Consider the following 18,363-nt stretch of genomic DNA (forward strand, 5'->3'; position numbering starts at 1 on the left):
GTAAAAAGTTGTTTCCTTTGCCTGTAAATCTTTCCTCTCAGATTACTCTTCTCAGTTTAAGGATTAGTTATGTTTTCTCATCGCTATCCCCTTCAAATCTCCCCTTAAGCTGCCCTGAGCCTTTTGTAGCCAACCGAGCGAGGAGGAGCAAGGTCTTCGAGGTGGATGTCTGAGTAGGAAACAAAGTGCAAAGCCAGAGAGTAGCTTATGGTTCTCTGCCCACTGCTTTCTGCTTCCCTGAGGCTTGCAGCGCCTGTCAGCTCTAGTTTGTGTCTGCGCCTCACACGGCCGACACCCCCGTGCCGCCAGCGTCGCGTTGGGCTCTGAAGAAGCCTGCACGATTACACAGCTGAGATGCACATGAGGTGATCGAGCCGAGGAGAGCATCATTGTTTCCGACTAATGACTGACGGGGCCAACGTCATGAACAAACAGACGCATGAGCCTAAACATGATTGGTGTAATCAAAGCGTTGGAGACAGAAATGTGTCGGGCTACAAATGTTTCCACTGAAAACAGCCCAAATAATTATTAAGAGTACGAACACAGAAGCATCTATTAATAGTTTCCTATTTGTGATGTTAGGTTTTCTGCTAAATATCAAAAGTAGTCATCAGTAATTGCACACAAATATATACAAATAAAATGTCAAAGTTCGCTGGTTATGTTCTCTATTTCTTGTTTTAACTGAAAAAACTGGGATCTTCCCACATTAAAGGTCCTGAGACTTACAGACTGTTAACACTGGGTTAAGGCAGTGATGGCCAACTAATTGGGCATTGTGGTAAATAAACTGCAGAATAGGTGGTGACAGTAAAAGTAGCATTGGCCACTCCAAATATACCAATTTGGAAGAAAGAGCAAACATGTGGGAAGTGAAGGTGACATGCAGTGCCTTTGGTAAATGACATAAACTGAATTGTGATTTCCAAACTGCGAGAGCGACTCAAGCTCTTTCAGGAAATGACACCAGAACCGTTTGTCCAGACGTATGTGGCGCTTTCAGAGTCTAGCCGAGATAAACTGCAGAACCATCTGAAAGAGCCCACGCCTGAAGAAAAAATCACCTCTGCATGATGACGTCTGTTTGGTGAGAAGCCTACTTCTCATCAGATGGCGATGGTCTCTGCATCAATCAGACATCACATTCATACCAGCATGACATTATTAATGGATTGCAAAGTTTTCAAGATAAAAGAGCTACTTTAATTATTTGAAAAGTCACTGTCAAATTGGAATCTAAATTCTAATATAGTGAAGTTCTCAAAGATAAAAGCACAATAAAAAAAAAAGCTTTTTCCCTATGAATGAAGTTGCACCTTAAAATTGCCAGTTGGGTGTAAAACAACTCAAGCTATTTAACAAAACTGGATTGGGTTAACGATTTGACACCGTTTTTAAAATAAACATCACTATAAAAGATGCCTCAAACACCAAATAAGTAATGTTTACATTTACTTTTTTTCACACTCAGGATTAACAAATTAAGATGGCATTTATCGACAAATAACTAAACTTAGATTTAAAAATGACATTGTGAATATTGCTCGTCTTTATGACTCGTATCTTGGTTGAAAGTTTAACATTGTTAGAAATTGTTTGTGCTAACATCGTAGCAGGTGAAAAGCTAATGATAACTCATCCAAATAAGTCATTAACACAGCGATCTGACATTAAGAGCATCATTCAGCTAGATATCTATGATCTTAATGCTTCTTATTTCATCCAGTGGAGAATGTTCTCATCAGGCTGATGTGGAACTCAAGATGGCGGAGAGTGATCGACGATAAAAAAGGATCCACAATTAGTTGCAACAATAGACTTTGAGAAACATTTTAAATGCAAAAACAATGCAATAAAAATTTCTGTAGGCTGTTAGGCTTTTATAAATTAAATTAAAACATTCTCACATGGACGTCGCCATGTTGTTTACACTGCAGTGCTTTCTGGGTATTTATGCGACGATGAAGCCTTTTCGATTTGAACCATAGCGTTTTGAAATGATGGGAATGTAGAAATGATGAGGGCTAATGGAGATGAGAACAACCAAAGTGGAGGAAGAGGAAAGAATTGACTGAAAACGCTGGTGTTTTTCTGCTCTTGCTAAGTTCAGCTTTATAAATTAAACAATAACACCTACTGCTGGTCAGAGTGTGTGGTCGGGTAAGTAGTTGACGCGCTGAGTGTCCGGTCCTGTTAACACTCGGTGCCGGATGATCTGGTCTTCTTTCAGTTGCTAGCCGGCGGCAGCGTTTGGCGCTTCGTGGACAAAAATGTCGGATTTGTTTTGAGCTAGCGACCATCCATTAGACTCTGTCTTCTGGAGTGAAGATAACAACTGTATGTCCTTCATCCCCCACTGTGCAATATTAATGTGATTATTTTTTATTAGAACCAACAGAGATGCAATTTTGCACCAGTCAAAGGCGATATAATAAACAACAACTCTGTTAAAGTTGGCCTTCCTGTGTTTACTCTGTCAGTTTCAGTACATGACTCACCAAAAAGCGTCATCAACCCAGCATCCAAAAAGTATAACAAACATGTCAGAAACAGCTTTTTTTTTTGTCGATTGGAAATTACAACATATTTAGGCCAACATGTTGAACAAATAGTGGATCTCTTTGTAACTTAAAATTGGGGATCAAACTATTTGGGTTTAAAGGGGGAAAAAATCAAGTAATTGGTTGTGTTTTTTTTTTAAGTTGAACGTGAAATTATGCAGATATATGAAACCAGGTTACTGAAGTTTAAGCTTAATCTACTTCCTCTGAGAAATCTCACTACTTTAAAGCCCCCATGCTGGATCTACCAACACACTGTACCTATTATACATTTTATGAGGGACTGCCTGTGAAGCAAGCATTTTCTAAATGACTTAATAAATGCACTCTGCTAAGCTTTTTTACCCTCTAAAGCCAGTAATTAATGGGTAAAACTGTATACCTTTAAGACCTGCTGTAATTATTTCTGTGTTCGCATACGTACATTTTCTCACTTCAGTTTGCATATGCAGTGTTGAGTGAAAATTCACTACTATATGATAACTCTGAGCAGAAAAATAAGAACAAAATATGGTTTCACAATGTTATAGAGTTTCTATGAGGAATGTGCCAATAATATATCCTTGTTACTGATACCAATATTAAGCTAATACATATATTAGCTTAACTTGCAGCATTCCCTCCTCCTGAAAAACAGGGAGCAGTTGCATTGAGATGTTGACGAGTATTCCTGTAGGGACAATGAAAGGAAAAACTCCCCTTCTAATAGAAAACAATCTCCAGGTCGTGGATAGGTCCGAGCAGCCGTCCGTCATGACCGACTCAGGGTTCTAGACCAGTAAAAAAAAAAAAAACTGACCAGTAAGTTTCAGGACAATAATGCCTCCAAAAGTCAGAACTGAAGATTCTGTAAGAAATGTTGCGACATTAAGAAACTTATTGTGTTCTGACATCACCAAAAACTTTTTCCAAACATACTGTTATAACTCAGCGAATCTAATCTGCTGAGGTTTTCATGTGGAGAGGTTTGGTGAACTGTTTGGCTAATGCTAGCATGTTTATGTTTTAATAGGACTCATTGATCATTTAATTGTTTCTAAGCAGCCCTTACCTCTTTGCCTCAAGCATCATAATGTTTACTGACTACAGTGTCAACTGACTTTAAGGACATCTGTCACTGACAGACGGTCACTGCAGCCACTCAGATTTATTAATTAACAAAACGATGTTGAAATTCTGCATCATGAACTTTGTACATGAAAAAGAATGTGATTATTGTTATCACATTTATATTGCATTTCTATAAACACATATCAGAAGCTAAGTTAAGCCAGTGGCTTGATGGAGACCCTGATTTATTCTATTGTTTACCTCAATAATTTCAACATTGTTTTACCGACATGGCTTTAATTTATTCAATAAAATACAGATTATAAATCAAAGAATGAGGCACCAAAGGTAGAATAGGGTAAAATTATGCTAAAATATTATTTAATTTATTTCATAAATATAATGAAAAGTCAAATTTAACACTTCCACTAATTTTTGCTTTGTGTTTTTGTAGATCTGCTTTGTGATCTGCAAAAACAAAGTTTGATGAAAAGATATAAACTTGCAGTAGATTAACATTCATTTAAAAAGAAATGCTTTTTAAAGAAAACATAATATCTCCTAGTAAACAGTCATGTCTCTTTTTCTTTGGCTATACTGGTTGTACAAATGTGTTAAGGTAATCAAGCAGAGTACATCTAGAAGCCTGAAGTTTACTTGCACAGCAAACAGAGGCTGTGTGTTTGTCTTGGCATCTGCTCGCCTGTGCTCCAGTCTTGCTGTGTATTTGTACTCTCAGCACACACACCACTTCATCAAACGCCGTTGCTGCTTTCTGCTCCCTCCTCCCAAGCAACGTGTCAAACGGGAGCAGCATCCTGTGCTACGCAGCCGCTGCTTGTGTGTAACATGATAACGAATGTTGCAGGATTCAATCGAAAATGGGAGATATGTCGCGGCCGACGTGGTGCAGTCATGAGATGAGTCAATATCCTTGTGTTTGGTCAAATTTAATAAACCACTCTGCATGTGGGGGGCTGCAAGCCGCGTATTTGTCCTGACTCCCTAGCAATGAAATGTAATTGCTGGAGTTTCCAAAAGATCCAATGTAGGTAGAAAAAAAAATGGAGGCTGAAATGGAAATTTACGTTCATAAATATTGCAGGATTCACCTTGTTTGAATAAATTTGTCCACACTTGCGGACACCTCGGTTTTATTTTTTCATAAGTCGGAGTGAGAAATGAGTCTGGATTGGAGAGACTTCACATCTTGATTTTTTTCCCCACGTTTTGTACCGTGCGGTAAATTTTTTTAAACTTCGTGAGATGTTGAAAATGTGGTAGTGTTGAACACTTTATTTATTCATTTATTACAATATAATCCTTTGTTGATCATCTTTATATTCATATTTTTTATTCAAACTGCAATTAAATCTTTTTGCACTCAGATCTTCAGGTTTTTTTCCATAGATTTTTAATTGGATTGAACTCTTATGGTTGACCGTATCAGCTTTATTTTCTCCCTCTGAAACCAGTTAAGCTTTCGCTCCGCTGACGGTTGAGTGCATTACTTGGCATTTGAGTTTAATAAATTATACCTGCTAATTCAAGGTGTGTGGTCCTTCACTCTTGGACTATTCCTTCATTTTATTTTTACTCCCCTGCCCTGTCAGGAGCATTGGTTCATCACTGATTTGTGGCAAATAATCATTTTTCCACTTTCAGATTATTTAAAATTTCCCCATTCAGAAGTTCAGACGTACATTTGTACTCAATGCCAACAATATCGCACTTTACCTATCGTTAGACGTTTCTGTTATCATCCTTGGTATCAAAAAGTCTTTTTATATGCCTTTAATTAGGATGAGGCCAGACAGCATTTATTTGCCGTGATGAAGGCAGGCACGATTGCGTAAAGAAAGGCTGATAGGTTTTCACAATTTTCTTGACTCCCTCTGCATTTTTGCACCTCCTTTTCAACACTTTTTTATTCAGTCTTTTTACGTCGAGGTTTATTTATAAACCTCTATTGTCTTGACATTTTTAGATATGCAGATAACTTTACATCTATGTAAAAAGACGGAATAAGACAGGGTGAAACCTTTGTCATTTCGTCTTTTATTCCAGTTTTTACATGGAAGTTTATTTATATGTTAATCCATCCACCAGTGTCCCCAGTGGGGTCGGGAGGTGCTGGTGTTCATCTCCAGTTAGCGTTCTGGGCGAGAGGCGGGGTCACCCCGGACAGATCGCCAGTCTGTCGCAGGGCATATAGATTTATTTGTATTGATATTTTTGGATATGTGGATAACGTGGGTTGCTACCCTCCTCTGGTTCTGGTGTGAAAATATTATAAAAATTGTGCCAGTATTAGTGAGGCATCTATGTTCTCCGTCACGCCTCAATAGCTGTGTTTCTATTGAGCATATCACTGCAAAAACTGGATTTTCAACTGAATCAAAAATGTTGCATTTTGCAAAATTGCAGTGGAAACAGCCGTGAAAAATAACCAGATGTTACTAGTAGCGGAAAACAGAAATAACATGATAGGAAGTAGTAGGAGGATGATGGTGCAGCTTCTGTTTAACTACATTTTCTATTTAATGGAAACACAACAATCACAAAATCATATTTTTATGCCATTAGCTGCATGTCGACAACGTTTTGCGCACATTTGTAATGGAAACTCAGCGTTAGCTTGCACAGAGAGAGGGGTTGAAATGTATTCTTCGAAATATCATCATGATGTTCGCCGTGAAACCCCTTTTGAATTTTCCCTGGTATTGATATGCAGTCCGTCATAAGCAGTGAAATAAAATACTTTTAATGAGCACCATGCTGTACCTGTGCAGAATGGATTTCTGTAAGCCTGATATTTATCTATCTTAGAGAAAATTGTAGGTTCTGGCTTGTCGAGGAGGTAACATGCTGAATGCTGCCTTTCTGTGTGATAGCTGTGCCTCAGTGCTGCAGGCAGGCTGAGTATGGTGCCACATGAATCTGGCAGGGGCACTGCAGCCCCGTCTGGAGACAAGGTGATACGGACCGGAAATAATGAGCGTGAAAGAAAGAGTTAAGAGGTGCACTCATGCACAAATTTTCTGCACATTAAAACGCCAGCATGGCCTTGCGGAAAGGTCATGTTATTCAATAAGGACGTGAACCAGTGCGAATGGGAGACGGGAGGAGGTGGAGATAATGCGTGTAGGTACACAGCTTAGTATCCGTGCTGCACTTCATTATCTTTGATCACTGCTGATATCATGTCAGAGTACGACAGATGACATCTGACTGCCGGCTTGTTGGAGGGAAGAGGTTTTCTTTGTAACTGTTGCGTGGCGGCAAACCTTTCTGTCGGAAATAATTATCCAAATTCACTTCAGATCGGTTCAACATAAAGCTTTCAATCATCGCTGTCCATCAGGTTCACAAATCTACTTATCTCTCAGATCATAACACAACATTTTTATTGTTGATTTTCTTTAAGAAAAATTAATGGATGTGACCTACAGCCTCAAACAACATGTTTATACATGGAGCCTAAAAAGAGATGGAACTGTGATTTATTTTTAATTTTTTTTTCACTATCTGACTCTGAATCAGATTAAACTTTTACTGTTTTATGGGTTAGGACCCTAACCCTAACCCCTAAATCTCAAAAACATTGATTCCTTGTGTGGCATCTTGGGGAATTCAAAGGAACTCAAACCAGTAAATGTGCCATAACCCTAATGAGCGTGGGCAAACCCAAACATTTATACCAGTTCTGTCAAATAGACCACATTTCCAGCAAACCATTCAGAGGAGATTGTGAAAAATAACCTAAAAATGGACTTTCACCAAAACTATTTGCTCTGAATTTGTTTTCCATTCATACTTTTTTTTCCCTGAAGAGTTTCTGTGGTACTAGTGGCTCGTATTTCCAACAGTAGGCAGACAGGAAGGAGGGCGAGGAGATATGCGGCAAGTGTTGCCGGGACTGGGAGTCGAACCCACGACGTCCGCATCGAGGACTGAGGCTGTCAAATGTGGGGCGTGCTAAACCCTCTGCCACCAAATCCTGTAGTGGCAGCCATTTAGGGTTCCCAAGCGCTTTGTGTCACCAAGTGCTGACTCCTGCACTCCGCTCCTTCAGACTAGCATCAGCAGCTTTTGGCAGACACCGTTACATAAAGGGTTAATAGAGGAGGTTTGCTGCGATGCTGCTGCGGAAAGACAGAATTTCAAAGCGTTAACTTTCTTCCATGTGCATCAGGATGAAGGGTGTTAGTGCCGGTGATTCAGGTAAAAGCCCCCGCTGAGCTCTTTGTGTCACAGCTCTGAACGGCATGTCAAACAAACGGTCACCGCACAGCAGGCAGGGTGTTTGTCCACGTGGCACTCTGGATGAGGTTCAGTCCAACCCTGAGGACTTGACTCACACATGCCCTTCTCCCTGCCCTCTACACCCCCTCCATCCCTATCTCCTCACCTCAGTGTCCAATTACAGCCCACTCTCATTAGCACAGTGTCTCTCCAGCGAGAGCCTTTGCAAGGGCAGGGATGGCTGCGGCTGCAACAAAGCCACCAACACGAGATCTATCAAAACCCAAGGAAAGAGTGAAAAAGGCAAGTGCAGGCAGGACTTCTCATTATAGAGTGCTGTAGAAGGTGAGGGACGTGAAGAGCAGCCCACTCTGACTGTGCTGAGTGTCATGTTGTCTTTTCAATCTCTTTAACAGGACTGACCTCCCACCCGCCCACAAACCGGCTCCCCCGCCACCCAAAAAGAAGAACAGCGACATGAAGGGACACTTGACCTCCGACGACATCCAGGTAAGACTTTTAATTATCCGCCCAACTTTAAAATGAACATTTGCAGCTTGGACCCGCTTAAAAACGAGGCATTTTTCTTTAAATGAGAATCAAACGAACTAGCACTGAGCCTCTGCCTTTTGTGTTTTCTTGAAAAAGGTTTTAATATGTATCAACTAGACTTTAGCTGAATCCCATTTCCCAGGGTTACCCTAAATTTCCCGTGAAGTATTCTCAAAGTGCCCTTTGTTGAAATCCTCACAGGCTGGTGCTTCAAATGTTCCCCTGTGAAACAGGACCCCACTTTGAGAAACCTTCAACATATTTTACAGACCAACACAAAGTAGGCCATAGTTTGAAAATGGAAAATATATTCCTGTATAACTGTTTCTACCATCTGGAGATGGATATTTATTCAGACATTTCTTTACACAATAACTCAACCACAGTTATATTGAGTAGACAATGTCTGAACTGTGAGTTTTGAAGTCTTGCAACAAATCTTCAGTTTCCAATGGGCCAGTTTAAAACATGAATTTGCTTTAATCTAAACCTCTTCAAATCCAGGCCTCGAGCAACTTTCAGATGCGCTCCAAGTCCAATGCATTTGAATCAAATGAGTGAATCACATCCCCAGTAGGAAGCCAGGTCCTTCAAATGACCTCATTATGTGACTCTGGTGTTTCGAAGCAGCGATTCTGCCTGTGATCGTGGCATATTGGCAGCATCATGGCATTACATTATTGACACAAAATCAGCAGTTGCTAATTCCAGTCCTAGAAAGTTGATGATCTGCACCAAAACATCTTATCTAATTAATTCAGTTATTTCTTTATTTTGACACCAAAGTTGTTTAAATTTAGGGATGCATCGATTGCAGCTTCCTGGCCAATTACTGATCTGTTAAAAAAAACCGGACCTGCCAGTTCCAATTTTGGCCGATACCCATTTTCGTCGGCTGAAATTTTGCTCAATCTAGCAAGGGAGTTGCTGAATAGGCAATAAGGGGTTGCTTGTTGTGAACTGCTGGGCCGGCCTGTTAACCAAACCACCAGCTTCACCTGTAAAAAATCAGCCGATCACCGATCTCCCAAAATTAAGCTAAAAGGCACCAATAAATCGGTGCAGCGTTATTTCAATTTGTTGTGGTTAAATCTTAAACATGCCGGGCACACATCAGTTCTTCTGGAAACAATTCATCTTTAAAAATTGGAGAAACCCTCCACAAAGTCCTTTTGAAAACAAATAATGATGCAGTTTCTGAATGTTTTTAAGTCGGTATAGTTTTGAAAACCTACAACAAACCCAGGTGTTGCTTTTTTTTCTGAGAACTGAATCTGCACAGCAACATCTCGCAAAATAGCAGCGGCCCAATTTTATCATAGAAAGGGTCGATTTCCTGCCGTCCCAAAATATTAAGGGATTATTTGAATTTGAACTCCGTCTTCATTCGTGTCTTCATCCACTTAGCTGGTGAGTTCCTGCCTGAAAGCCTGTCAGTCATCATGATGAGCAGTCTCCTTAAATGACACAGAGATAATCAGCACAGCCACCGGGCAACTTGTAATGACACAGCTCTAATTAACGCTCTCTCTACTTTTTGAACTTCTAGAGGTTTTTGCCTTGGCAAAACTTTATCAAGTAATTCACTGTAACTTATATCTTTTTTTTTTTAGTTTTTCTCGAATCCTCACCTTTTAAGACAGTCCACGCTTGCATGGCTCCGTTACAAGGAGTCACAACCGAACAGCAAAGTGTTTTCAGGAAGTGGCAGACAACAATGTTTCACGTGGGCGGGTAGTCGTCAAAACAAAACTCATATAAATGTGGGGAGCCAAGATTATTCCCTTCAGCTGTCATGTGTTTTAATGTGTTAATGTTGCTGGGACTCAGGGAATTTCTTTTTTAAAAAGAAAGGAAGGAAAACAGTCTTCTGCTGTATATTCTAAAATATAAAACTGAAAGTTTTAGAGCGGCAGCGTCCAAACTGCTGCCCCGGGGGCCATTTGCTGCTCTTGGAAAGATTTTCTGCGGCCCCTGACAGCAATTCGAGAAAGGAACGAATATGAACAATCAACGCAGGCAGTTCATAAGATTCAATAAGCCTTTTTGAAGAAAGAGTGAACCATATGCTGTTCTTCTTGTTGAGGAAAAAAATGTAGGAATTATCTGCCTTTCTTTTAGGAAGTGTGACTCTTTTTTTCAATCAATTCTCAGCAAAAAATCAGATTGATTAGTTTTTTTTTCTTATTTCTAGTGTATTGGATATTCGCATTAGAAACTAGACCAAAAATACTTAAAATTTTGTGTTTTTGCTGCATGGATGTTTAAAAACTAAAAGCTCAACAGATGACAAAAATGTTTATAAAGTGTCTTTTTTTTTTCCCCTCCTCCTTTTTTTGCATTTGCTCAACTGTGAGGCATGTGAGACAATTTTTCAGAAGTGCTTAATGTCCCCAGAGTCCCTCTGCAGCCGACTGGAAGCAGCTCAAACATTTATGATCAAGCAGACTAAACGCAACAACTACTGCGCCCCTGGCAAAACCAACCATTCAGGAAAAAACAGACCAGACAAAGCGGGCAGGAGGAGATGAAATACATCGACGAAAGCTCTCATTCTCACCTCTGCAGTGCCTTAATAATACCACGGATATGCTAGGAAGACAACATACTGCAGCACGAGAGTCTTCTGTGCAGCTGACCCGAGATGAAATATGTATACCAGGCACAGAAACATCCAGCTGGCCTGAATGTTTGTTGCTCTGAGAGCCAAATAGAGAACAACCACCGTCAAGGCTGGAGCATTTTTTTTCCTTCTTTTTGTTCGAATAAGTCTTTCTACCATTTTATTACATCTAAAGTTCAGCGCTCAGCTCTCTGTATGTCCACTGAGGCATTAAATTCTTCACCTTTTGACATAAATAGGTTCACCGTACCCAAGAGTGTATTGACTGGAGTTCAACTGAACTGCTGACTGGAAGGAAAAAGTGAATCAAACGGCAGTGGGCAGCCTTTTGATCCCTCAAATTGAGCAGCGCGTTGTTGTCGAGATGAAACACTTTTTGTTGTTTTTGGCCACTTTGACAACTTTCAATCACTTTTTCTTTCACTTTTTATTGCAAAGTGAAACAAATGTCAGTTAATGTCTTTGTGTGTTGAGCACTTATTGTGAGCAAACCTTAAAAGCCTGAGAAGCCTTCACCCTGCAGGTGGATATTTATCCATTAGAAACACACAGTGGAGTCATAGACAACATGCTTCCCGTTAGTACGTAACTATCTGCGACAGTATGAAATGTGTCATAGTTTTACAAGCTTAGCAGGGAAAATGAAGCCTTGGGATGCAAACATATCCCTGTGAACTGCTGCTTTATTGAGACTGGTATATTTGAGTAAATTCCTCTTACTGCTGTCTCTATTATATTGGGAAAAGCGATACTTCCAGACTTGTTGAACTGGTTTAACACCCATTTTAAAACCGTTTTTCTTTATTTCATTGTTTCAAAGTTTAAAAGATTAGCTCACTAGTAAGAGGTGGAAGAGTAAGACACAAAAATATTTAATTACCATTACAACCACAAAGGAATATGTATATTTGGGATGTTCATATGACAGACCAACACAATAAAGGTGGTAATTGTGAAATAGAAGGATGGTTTGCACTCTTTCTTTCTTATAAATAAAATATGAAACATGTTCTGATTATTCAGTCTTAGCCAAATGGCTCTGCAAAATAATTCACACTGAATCAGATTGGTTGGACTCTTAAATCCTCCAGCAATTGTTTTTTTATTAAACCTTTCCACCAAGTCTTTCTCCAATTTAACTAACACTATTTATTTTATTTTTTTAAAGATTAATATCCAGCTTCAAGCAAATATTTGTGGACCAGAAAAGTGCATCTTGATCTCCTTCGACATTCTTGTTTTTCTTCTTGTGTGACTTTTCAGATTTGGCATTTTTGAAAAGCATAGATTTTGTTTGAGGTTTGCGGCTGTGACATGATGAAATATTACGGCACAAGACGCTTAAATACTTTTACAAAGCGATATAAACGGTGTCAGCCAACAGTCAGTGGTTCCTATCTGTGCTTGCCAATCGAATCCCACCTTAAGGCATGAAATAAAATCCCTGTAGCTATGTTGTGCCGTTTTCTTTCAGCTTTTACGTTGCCGCTCTGCTATTTCAGAGATTTGCATCATGTGTTTCTCTGATATGGAAGTCACTAATTTGACAAAATAACTGGTGCAAGAGTTCAGCACTACAACCGAAAGTTTAATACACCGCCAAGCTGTAATCCTTGTCAGATCTTAAATTAGCGATGCCAGTTTCTTCTCATTAGAACCGAAAAAAAAGAGAGAAAAGTTGCATATGAGCAAAATAAGTCAGAAATGGTTAATTTGACATGTTATTTTCTTGCTGCCTTGTTTCTTTCAGCTACTGTACATCCAGTAAAAAGTTGGAGGACTGATTGCGTGAGCAGCTCTTGTCATGCTGACCTCTTGCTGTTTTGTTGCAGGTGGTTCATCTTGACAAAGACGAGGAAATGCAGAAGCTGCCTCTCCAGCCCCCGTACTATGACATGGCGCCCTCTGAGTCGACCCCCTTCACTGATAAACCGGTGAGAGCTGATTTCCACAGGAACCGCTGGGTCGTTGCGATTAGGTGTCGATTTTAGACAAAAAGGGTGACCTTTTGTCATCATTATGCTTGGAGTTGGTAATTGGTTTACGATGTTAAAAGCCTAAGGAGCTTGTATTTTTTGCTTGCTTGGTGTTAAAAGCGAACGCTGGCCAGTAAATCCGCGGGGGGTTTCGTCTAAGCTTCTTACCTCATCATCTCCATCAGCTTCTCTCATCTTTGGCGTAAACGTGGCAACATCACCTCTTTCTCTCTCTGCATCATCTTTTGTTCTGACCTCGCTGCTCTGAACCTCCTGCCTCACCTCTCCTTCACACCATGTAATCCACTGTAATTACCTGTGGGTTTTGCCTTGCTAGCATGTGCCGATTCGTTGCAGAATGGCGGCCTATACGCAATCACCTCCATTATTAATTGTTTGGCTTCGTGGGCGCTTCTGCAGACTTGCGTGAATCTTTCTCAGTGGCTCAGATGAAGAACATTTTCTTACTCTGCTTCTGCAAAATGCATGTGTCCTGTTTACGCCTGTGTGTGCTTGCTGAGAGCTTTTCTGTGAACGCTTTCTGGAGCAAACATCTGATAGTTAACACAAGCCGTCTCTCGTTGAATTATAATTACTTATTCTGGCTGTGGACATGTCATAATGCTAACAAACATCTGTTGTTGCAGTGGATAGGAATGCATAAATTGCTTGTACATAAACTGAAGGTAATAAGACCCAGATGTCGTGTATATTTTCAGATGTTCCAAAACTGCATTTTGACATGAAATTGTCCCCACAGTTTCTACCTCTTAAACTTTTGCACATTTTTTTCATGTTACAACCACACGATTTTATATATTTCTGGGAGGATTTTATGAGATAGATCAATAAAAAGCTGTGGGGTGGAAGAAAAATCAAACGTTTTCTAAACTTTTTTTACAAAAAAAAATCTAAAAAATCTAAATGTTGCGTAAAAGTTGCCTCAGTGTTTCCTTGTTGTCTTTCATCTGGTGCAGCCAGCTGCTTTTATGACTCACCTAATTAGAAAACAGAGTCCATGTCGTCCGACACAGAATGAATTAATCTGAGAAACAGTTTAAATGAGGAGCATCAAATTATATTTTGTTTACGGCCAAATCATGAGTGCTCTTAAAGGGCCAGTTGAGCCAGAATGTATTGACAAAACTTGTTCAAAAGCTGTTCTTAAAATTAAATAACATTATCGAACATCTTTTCAGTTCCTCCAGGATTTTGTGTTTCTTTTTGTGGTTGTTTTGTCAATAAAAATCAAAGTGTTTGTGGTAGTAATTTGGAAATATTTGCAATATTTGCACTAATTTATGATGGTAAATTTGACTTTTTATTATTTACTGTATAGATTATGGACTATAATCTGACATCAATTAAGGTTGAGCCAGCTGTTTAGTGCAAGTGAGAAAGTTTTGGGCGATTTTTGAGAAAAATAGACAATAAACTCCCAAATATTAGCGCAAAAAGTTTTGGGGATTTGATGATTTTCCATGAATTTCCACGATAATTCTCAAGAAACTGGAGGGACTGATTGATATAATTTGGCAGCAAACAGATAAAAAAGTGCATTGATTTGACTGAAAACATAATATTTAAGCATACTTAATGTTTTAGTCTAGAATCTAGAGCACCCATAAAAAGCTACAACAACACCAGTCTTGAGTTTGACACTCCTGGTCTAGAACATCGATTGTTAAATATCTGGATTATGGAGCGCCTGTTAGCTGCTATCGCTAGCCACGTACACATTACTATCACTATGCATGAATCATGTGTTGAGAATAAATAATTCTGTGTTTTCCTTCTATCTCTGTTAGCTATCTGCCTAGCCGAAGCTACGCTAGCCCATGTTAGGACCATGTGGCATGTTAGGAAATGCAAACGAAGGTAACAAAGGGAATGGGAACCTCTTCTGGGATCCCATTTTGACTTGCTACGTCTTAAAGGTGGCATCTGAAATGGACCAGCTGTATTTTGGTATTAAATGCAATTCATAAATTCAATTCACTGACTCTTCTGTAACCTACAAGAGCTCAGCATGGAGAACGGATAATTCTCCACACATGTTCACATTTACTCTGATGTTTATTAAACGGTCACAAATTGTCACTTCTTTGTGATGGTTTTTCACAAACAAAAAAAAATCCCAACAAAATGCATTGAAGCTTGTGGTTTTTATTGTGACAAAATGTTCAAGAGATGGGAATAAATTTGCAAGAAAAAAAAGCAGGACTCTAAGTTGCAGACAAGTTTAAAACTCTAGACTCTCCCTTTTGAATGTCTTGTTGTTTGTCACAGCTTGAAATAGGAATGCACCAATTGCCTGTCGTTAAGAAATCATCAGTTTGCAAAACTATAGAATACTGATGCTGAAAACAAACCGCCCGACATACTAATGAAATCCACTCAACTGTAGGAGCAAGACGGGTAAAATTGTTTTTGTGGATGTGAATTTAGAAATCATTGCAGTGTTGGTTTCCCTAAATCATTCATACAACGTCGGATGCTTCCCCTCCTTTCTGGGAAGCCTTTTTGCTCCGACGCTAAACGAGAATCTTTCTTTTCAAGCCTGACTTTCAAAGTCGCATAATGATTTAAAAAACAGAAACGTGAAAGCAAAATCAATAATTTACAAGAGATCCAAGCTCTCAACTGCATTGCTTTTTCTTTTTCTTTTGTTTTTTTTATCTGATTATATTCTGTGTGATTTTTTAATCTTTTCATAACACATCTGTAAAATTAACCAAGGCTCTGGTAAGTGAATTTAAAACTGAAGCTGGAAGAAAGTAGGCATCAACATGAAGCTTTGAATAAAAGTTTCATGTTTTGAGATGAATATTCAATTTAGTTCATTTATAAAAGTGTCTGTTTACAGTACAAGTCAGTTTACTGCAGCAGAGAGACAGAAAAGCAGATTTAAAGTCAGAGTAGTTGCATAATACTTCTGCTAGGCAATGAGTTTTGAAAAAAAAAGAAATGCAAATAAGCAACAAATCAATAAATCTTTTTTCTCTTTCCACAAAACAAATTGGGTGACAAAAGTCTCCAGTCTGGTGCTTTGGTCTCAATTAGCCCTTATTTTGAAGGACAGATTTGTTTATAGAGACTTTACTATTTATTTCATTTGTTATTTCTGTTGTTTGTTTATTTATTACAATTCCAGTGTTAAATGTTCATTATTGAAACGGCATCAAAACAATATTATCATTTATTGCAATAACTTCTGTGGACAATTTATCGTCCAGTAAAATTTGTTATCGTGACACACCTAGTCAAAACCCGTTTGCCTTGTCGAGATTCATCTTTTTCTTATCACGTTCTGCGATGCTTCATTGTCCAATGTTTGGTGGGAAAGAGTTTCTCTTTACTGGGCTGCAGCTGCAGTAACTCTAAGGGTTCATTTTGCGTTCAGAATCAGCAGGCGTCTTCCTGGTCGGTCTCTCAGGCTGTTTCCACTTAAGTTGCTACGTTTGTTACATTTTCAGCTTCTGCGGTTTGCTTTCAAACTGCTCTGTGTCAAACAAACAAACCCCTTTAAAAAAAAAAAACCTGTTCCCCTCCTCACCTGTGGGGGCACTGCATCAGTAACCACTGAAGGAGACGACACAAAAACCTCTGAAGAAGAGGCAACTTCCCTCAAATGTTAGGTTGTAGGATTTCTGTTTTGTTGTTGGCGTTTCTCCCACTTGTGTGTTGTTTTACCCAGAATGCAGTAGTCTTCCTGCTTTTGGCTTTCACCAGATTTTACTTCAACCAAACCAAGACCCAGATCTGTAGGCAGACCAGAGTTTGTTCTTTTGGTCTGCATGAGAACCAAAACAACCAATAAACTGGAGTTTGATTGAAGCAAACTGAACAGAACTGGTGTGAATCAGACCCTCAGATGCTTCAGTTCAGGGCAAGTAAAGATCTTTTGAATCTCCTACTTTCTGTTCACCAAACCTTTAGGGTATCTTAAGATGAACGTCTTTCTGCTGCTATCGGCCCGAAGCGTTGAGAGAGGCCCTGCCTCTGCAGCCCAACAACCCAGCAACATTCAAAGTCAAGGCAGCCATAAAGACGTTTTGACTTTTGCATTTCTGAATCCAAGACTTTTAGATTTCAAAGTAGTATTTGAACTTTTTAGGTCTGATCTTCATAAATGTTTGATCAGCTGCTTGAGTTCAGATCCAGTTTTCATTTTCTTCTGTACTCCTGTCTTTTCAGAGCCTTTCTCTACCAGAATTTATTTTATTTTTTCCTTTTTTGATGCATGATTTTAGATCAAAAAGTAAAGGATTAGAAATATCTGTCGCTGGACATCAGCTTAAATCTTCCTGCTTGGTGTTGTTGTTATAGTCAATGTGACAAATTGTCCAGTTGTAGTGCTTGAATGGTCATATTTAGTCCATTTCTCTTTCGAATAAAAGAAACAGAAAACATAAAGTAAATAACACTGCAAGTTGAGCCGCAACTCCGTCTGCGAAACTTTAAAATTGAACATGCAACGCTTCCCCCTGGAGGAAAATCAGTAATGCCAGTGAGTGGATGGAGGTGTGTGTGAAAAACACAGTGGATGCTAATAGAATAAAGACTTTCCAGGCACAGCTTGTTCATTCTGCTGCTGCTGTATTGACAAACTCAGGAGCAGCTTTTTCCCTCCGGCTGTGAGAATGAACTCATCCTCCACTCTCCACTGTAAAAAAAAAAAAAACTTTTATTCTTGAACTTCATTATTTATTCATTCATGTATAAATAGTTGTGGGTGTTATTCTTACTGAGCTGCATAATGACTCTTAAACTGAGACTTTAATCTCGAACCTTGAACCATTTATTTATTTTAATTATCCTGCAGCTTTGCCTTTCAGGTTTACGAGTTCACTTACGTTTCGCCATTAAAGGCAATGTTGTTTTATCTGTTTTATTTTTGAAATACATTATTTATAAGTTATTCAACCTGATTGCTTGTGTACCAGCGAAATGTATTTTCTTTAATCAAGCTTTTGAACATCAGCTTAGAAAACTAAGACATGCATTCTGCATTGACTGAGCTTTCTGCGTCTACAACATGCATATATTTCACTTTCCTCCCAATGATGCTTTATAAATATGACTCAACCTTCTCAAAAGACACGCAAGAATAAATCAGGTAATTTTTTTTCTTTCCTTGAGCAAGTGGGTGTTGATTTTCTATGTACAGCACTCATCTTCATTTTAAGCGCTCAACGTGAGCAGGTGTTTAGTTCAGGTAATCCGTAGGAACCGAGGGTAGATTTTCTTCAGATTAATTTCTTATCACCTATAACATTCCACTCAAAGTGTAGTCTAGGGCTGCACTTAAGATGAATAGGATATCAGTGAGGTTCTTAAAACGCTATTTGTG

General features: G+C 39.1%; 1 protein-coding gene across 4 annotated transcripts in view; it reads left to right on the top strand.

Moving 5' to 3' along the window:
- nectin1b (nectin cell adhesion molecule 1b) overlaps nucleotides 1-18,363 on the top strand; it is a 205,484-nt gene that overhangs the window by 161,324 nt on the left and 25,797 nt on the right. For 3 of the 4 annotated variants that reach the window (XM_055028729.1, XM_055028728.1, XM_055028725.1), the window contains exons 8-9: nucleotides 8,274-8,369; nucleotides 12,867-12,968. In XM_055028729.1, the coding sequence (XP_054884704.1) occupies nucleotides 8,274-8,369; nucleotides 12,867-12,968 (198 nt within the window). The remainder of the gene's footprint in view (nucleotides 1-8,273; nucleotides 8,370-12,866; nucleotides 12,969-18,363) is intronic. The other variant, XM_055028726.1, reaches the window with a different exon arrangement.

Source organism: Poeciliopsis prolifica, unplaced genomic scaffold (genome assembly GCF_027474105.1).
Source record: "Poeciliopsis prolifica strain line A6 unplaced genomic scaffold, Auburn_PproV2 SCAFFOLD004, whole genome shotgun sequence".
Classification (NCBI taxonomy): domain Eukaryota; kingdom Metazoa; phylum Chordata; class Actinopteri; order Cyprinodontiformes; family Poeciliidae; genus Poeciliopsis; species Poeciliopsis prolifica.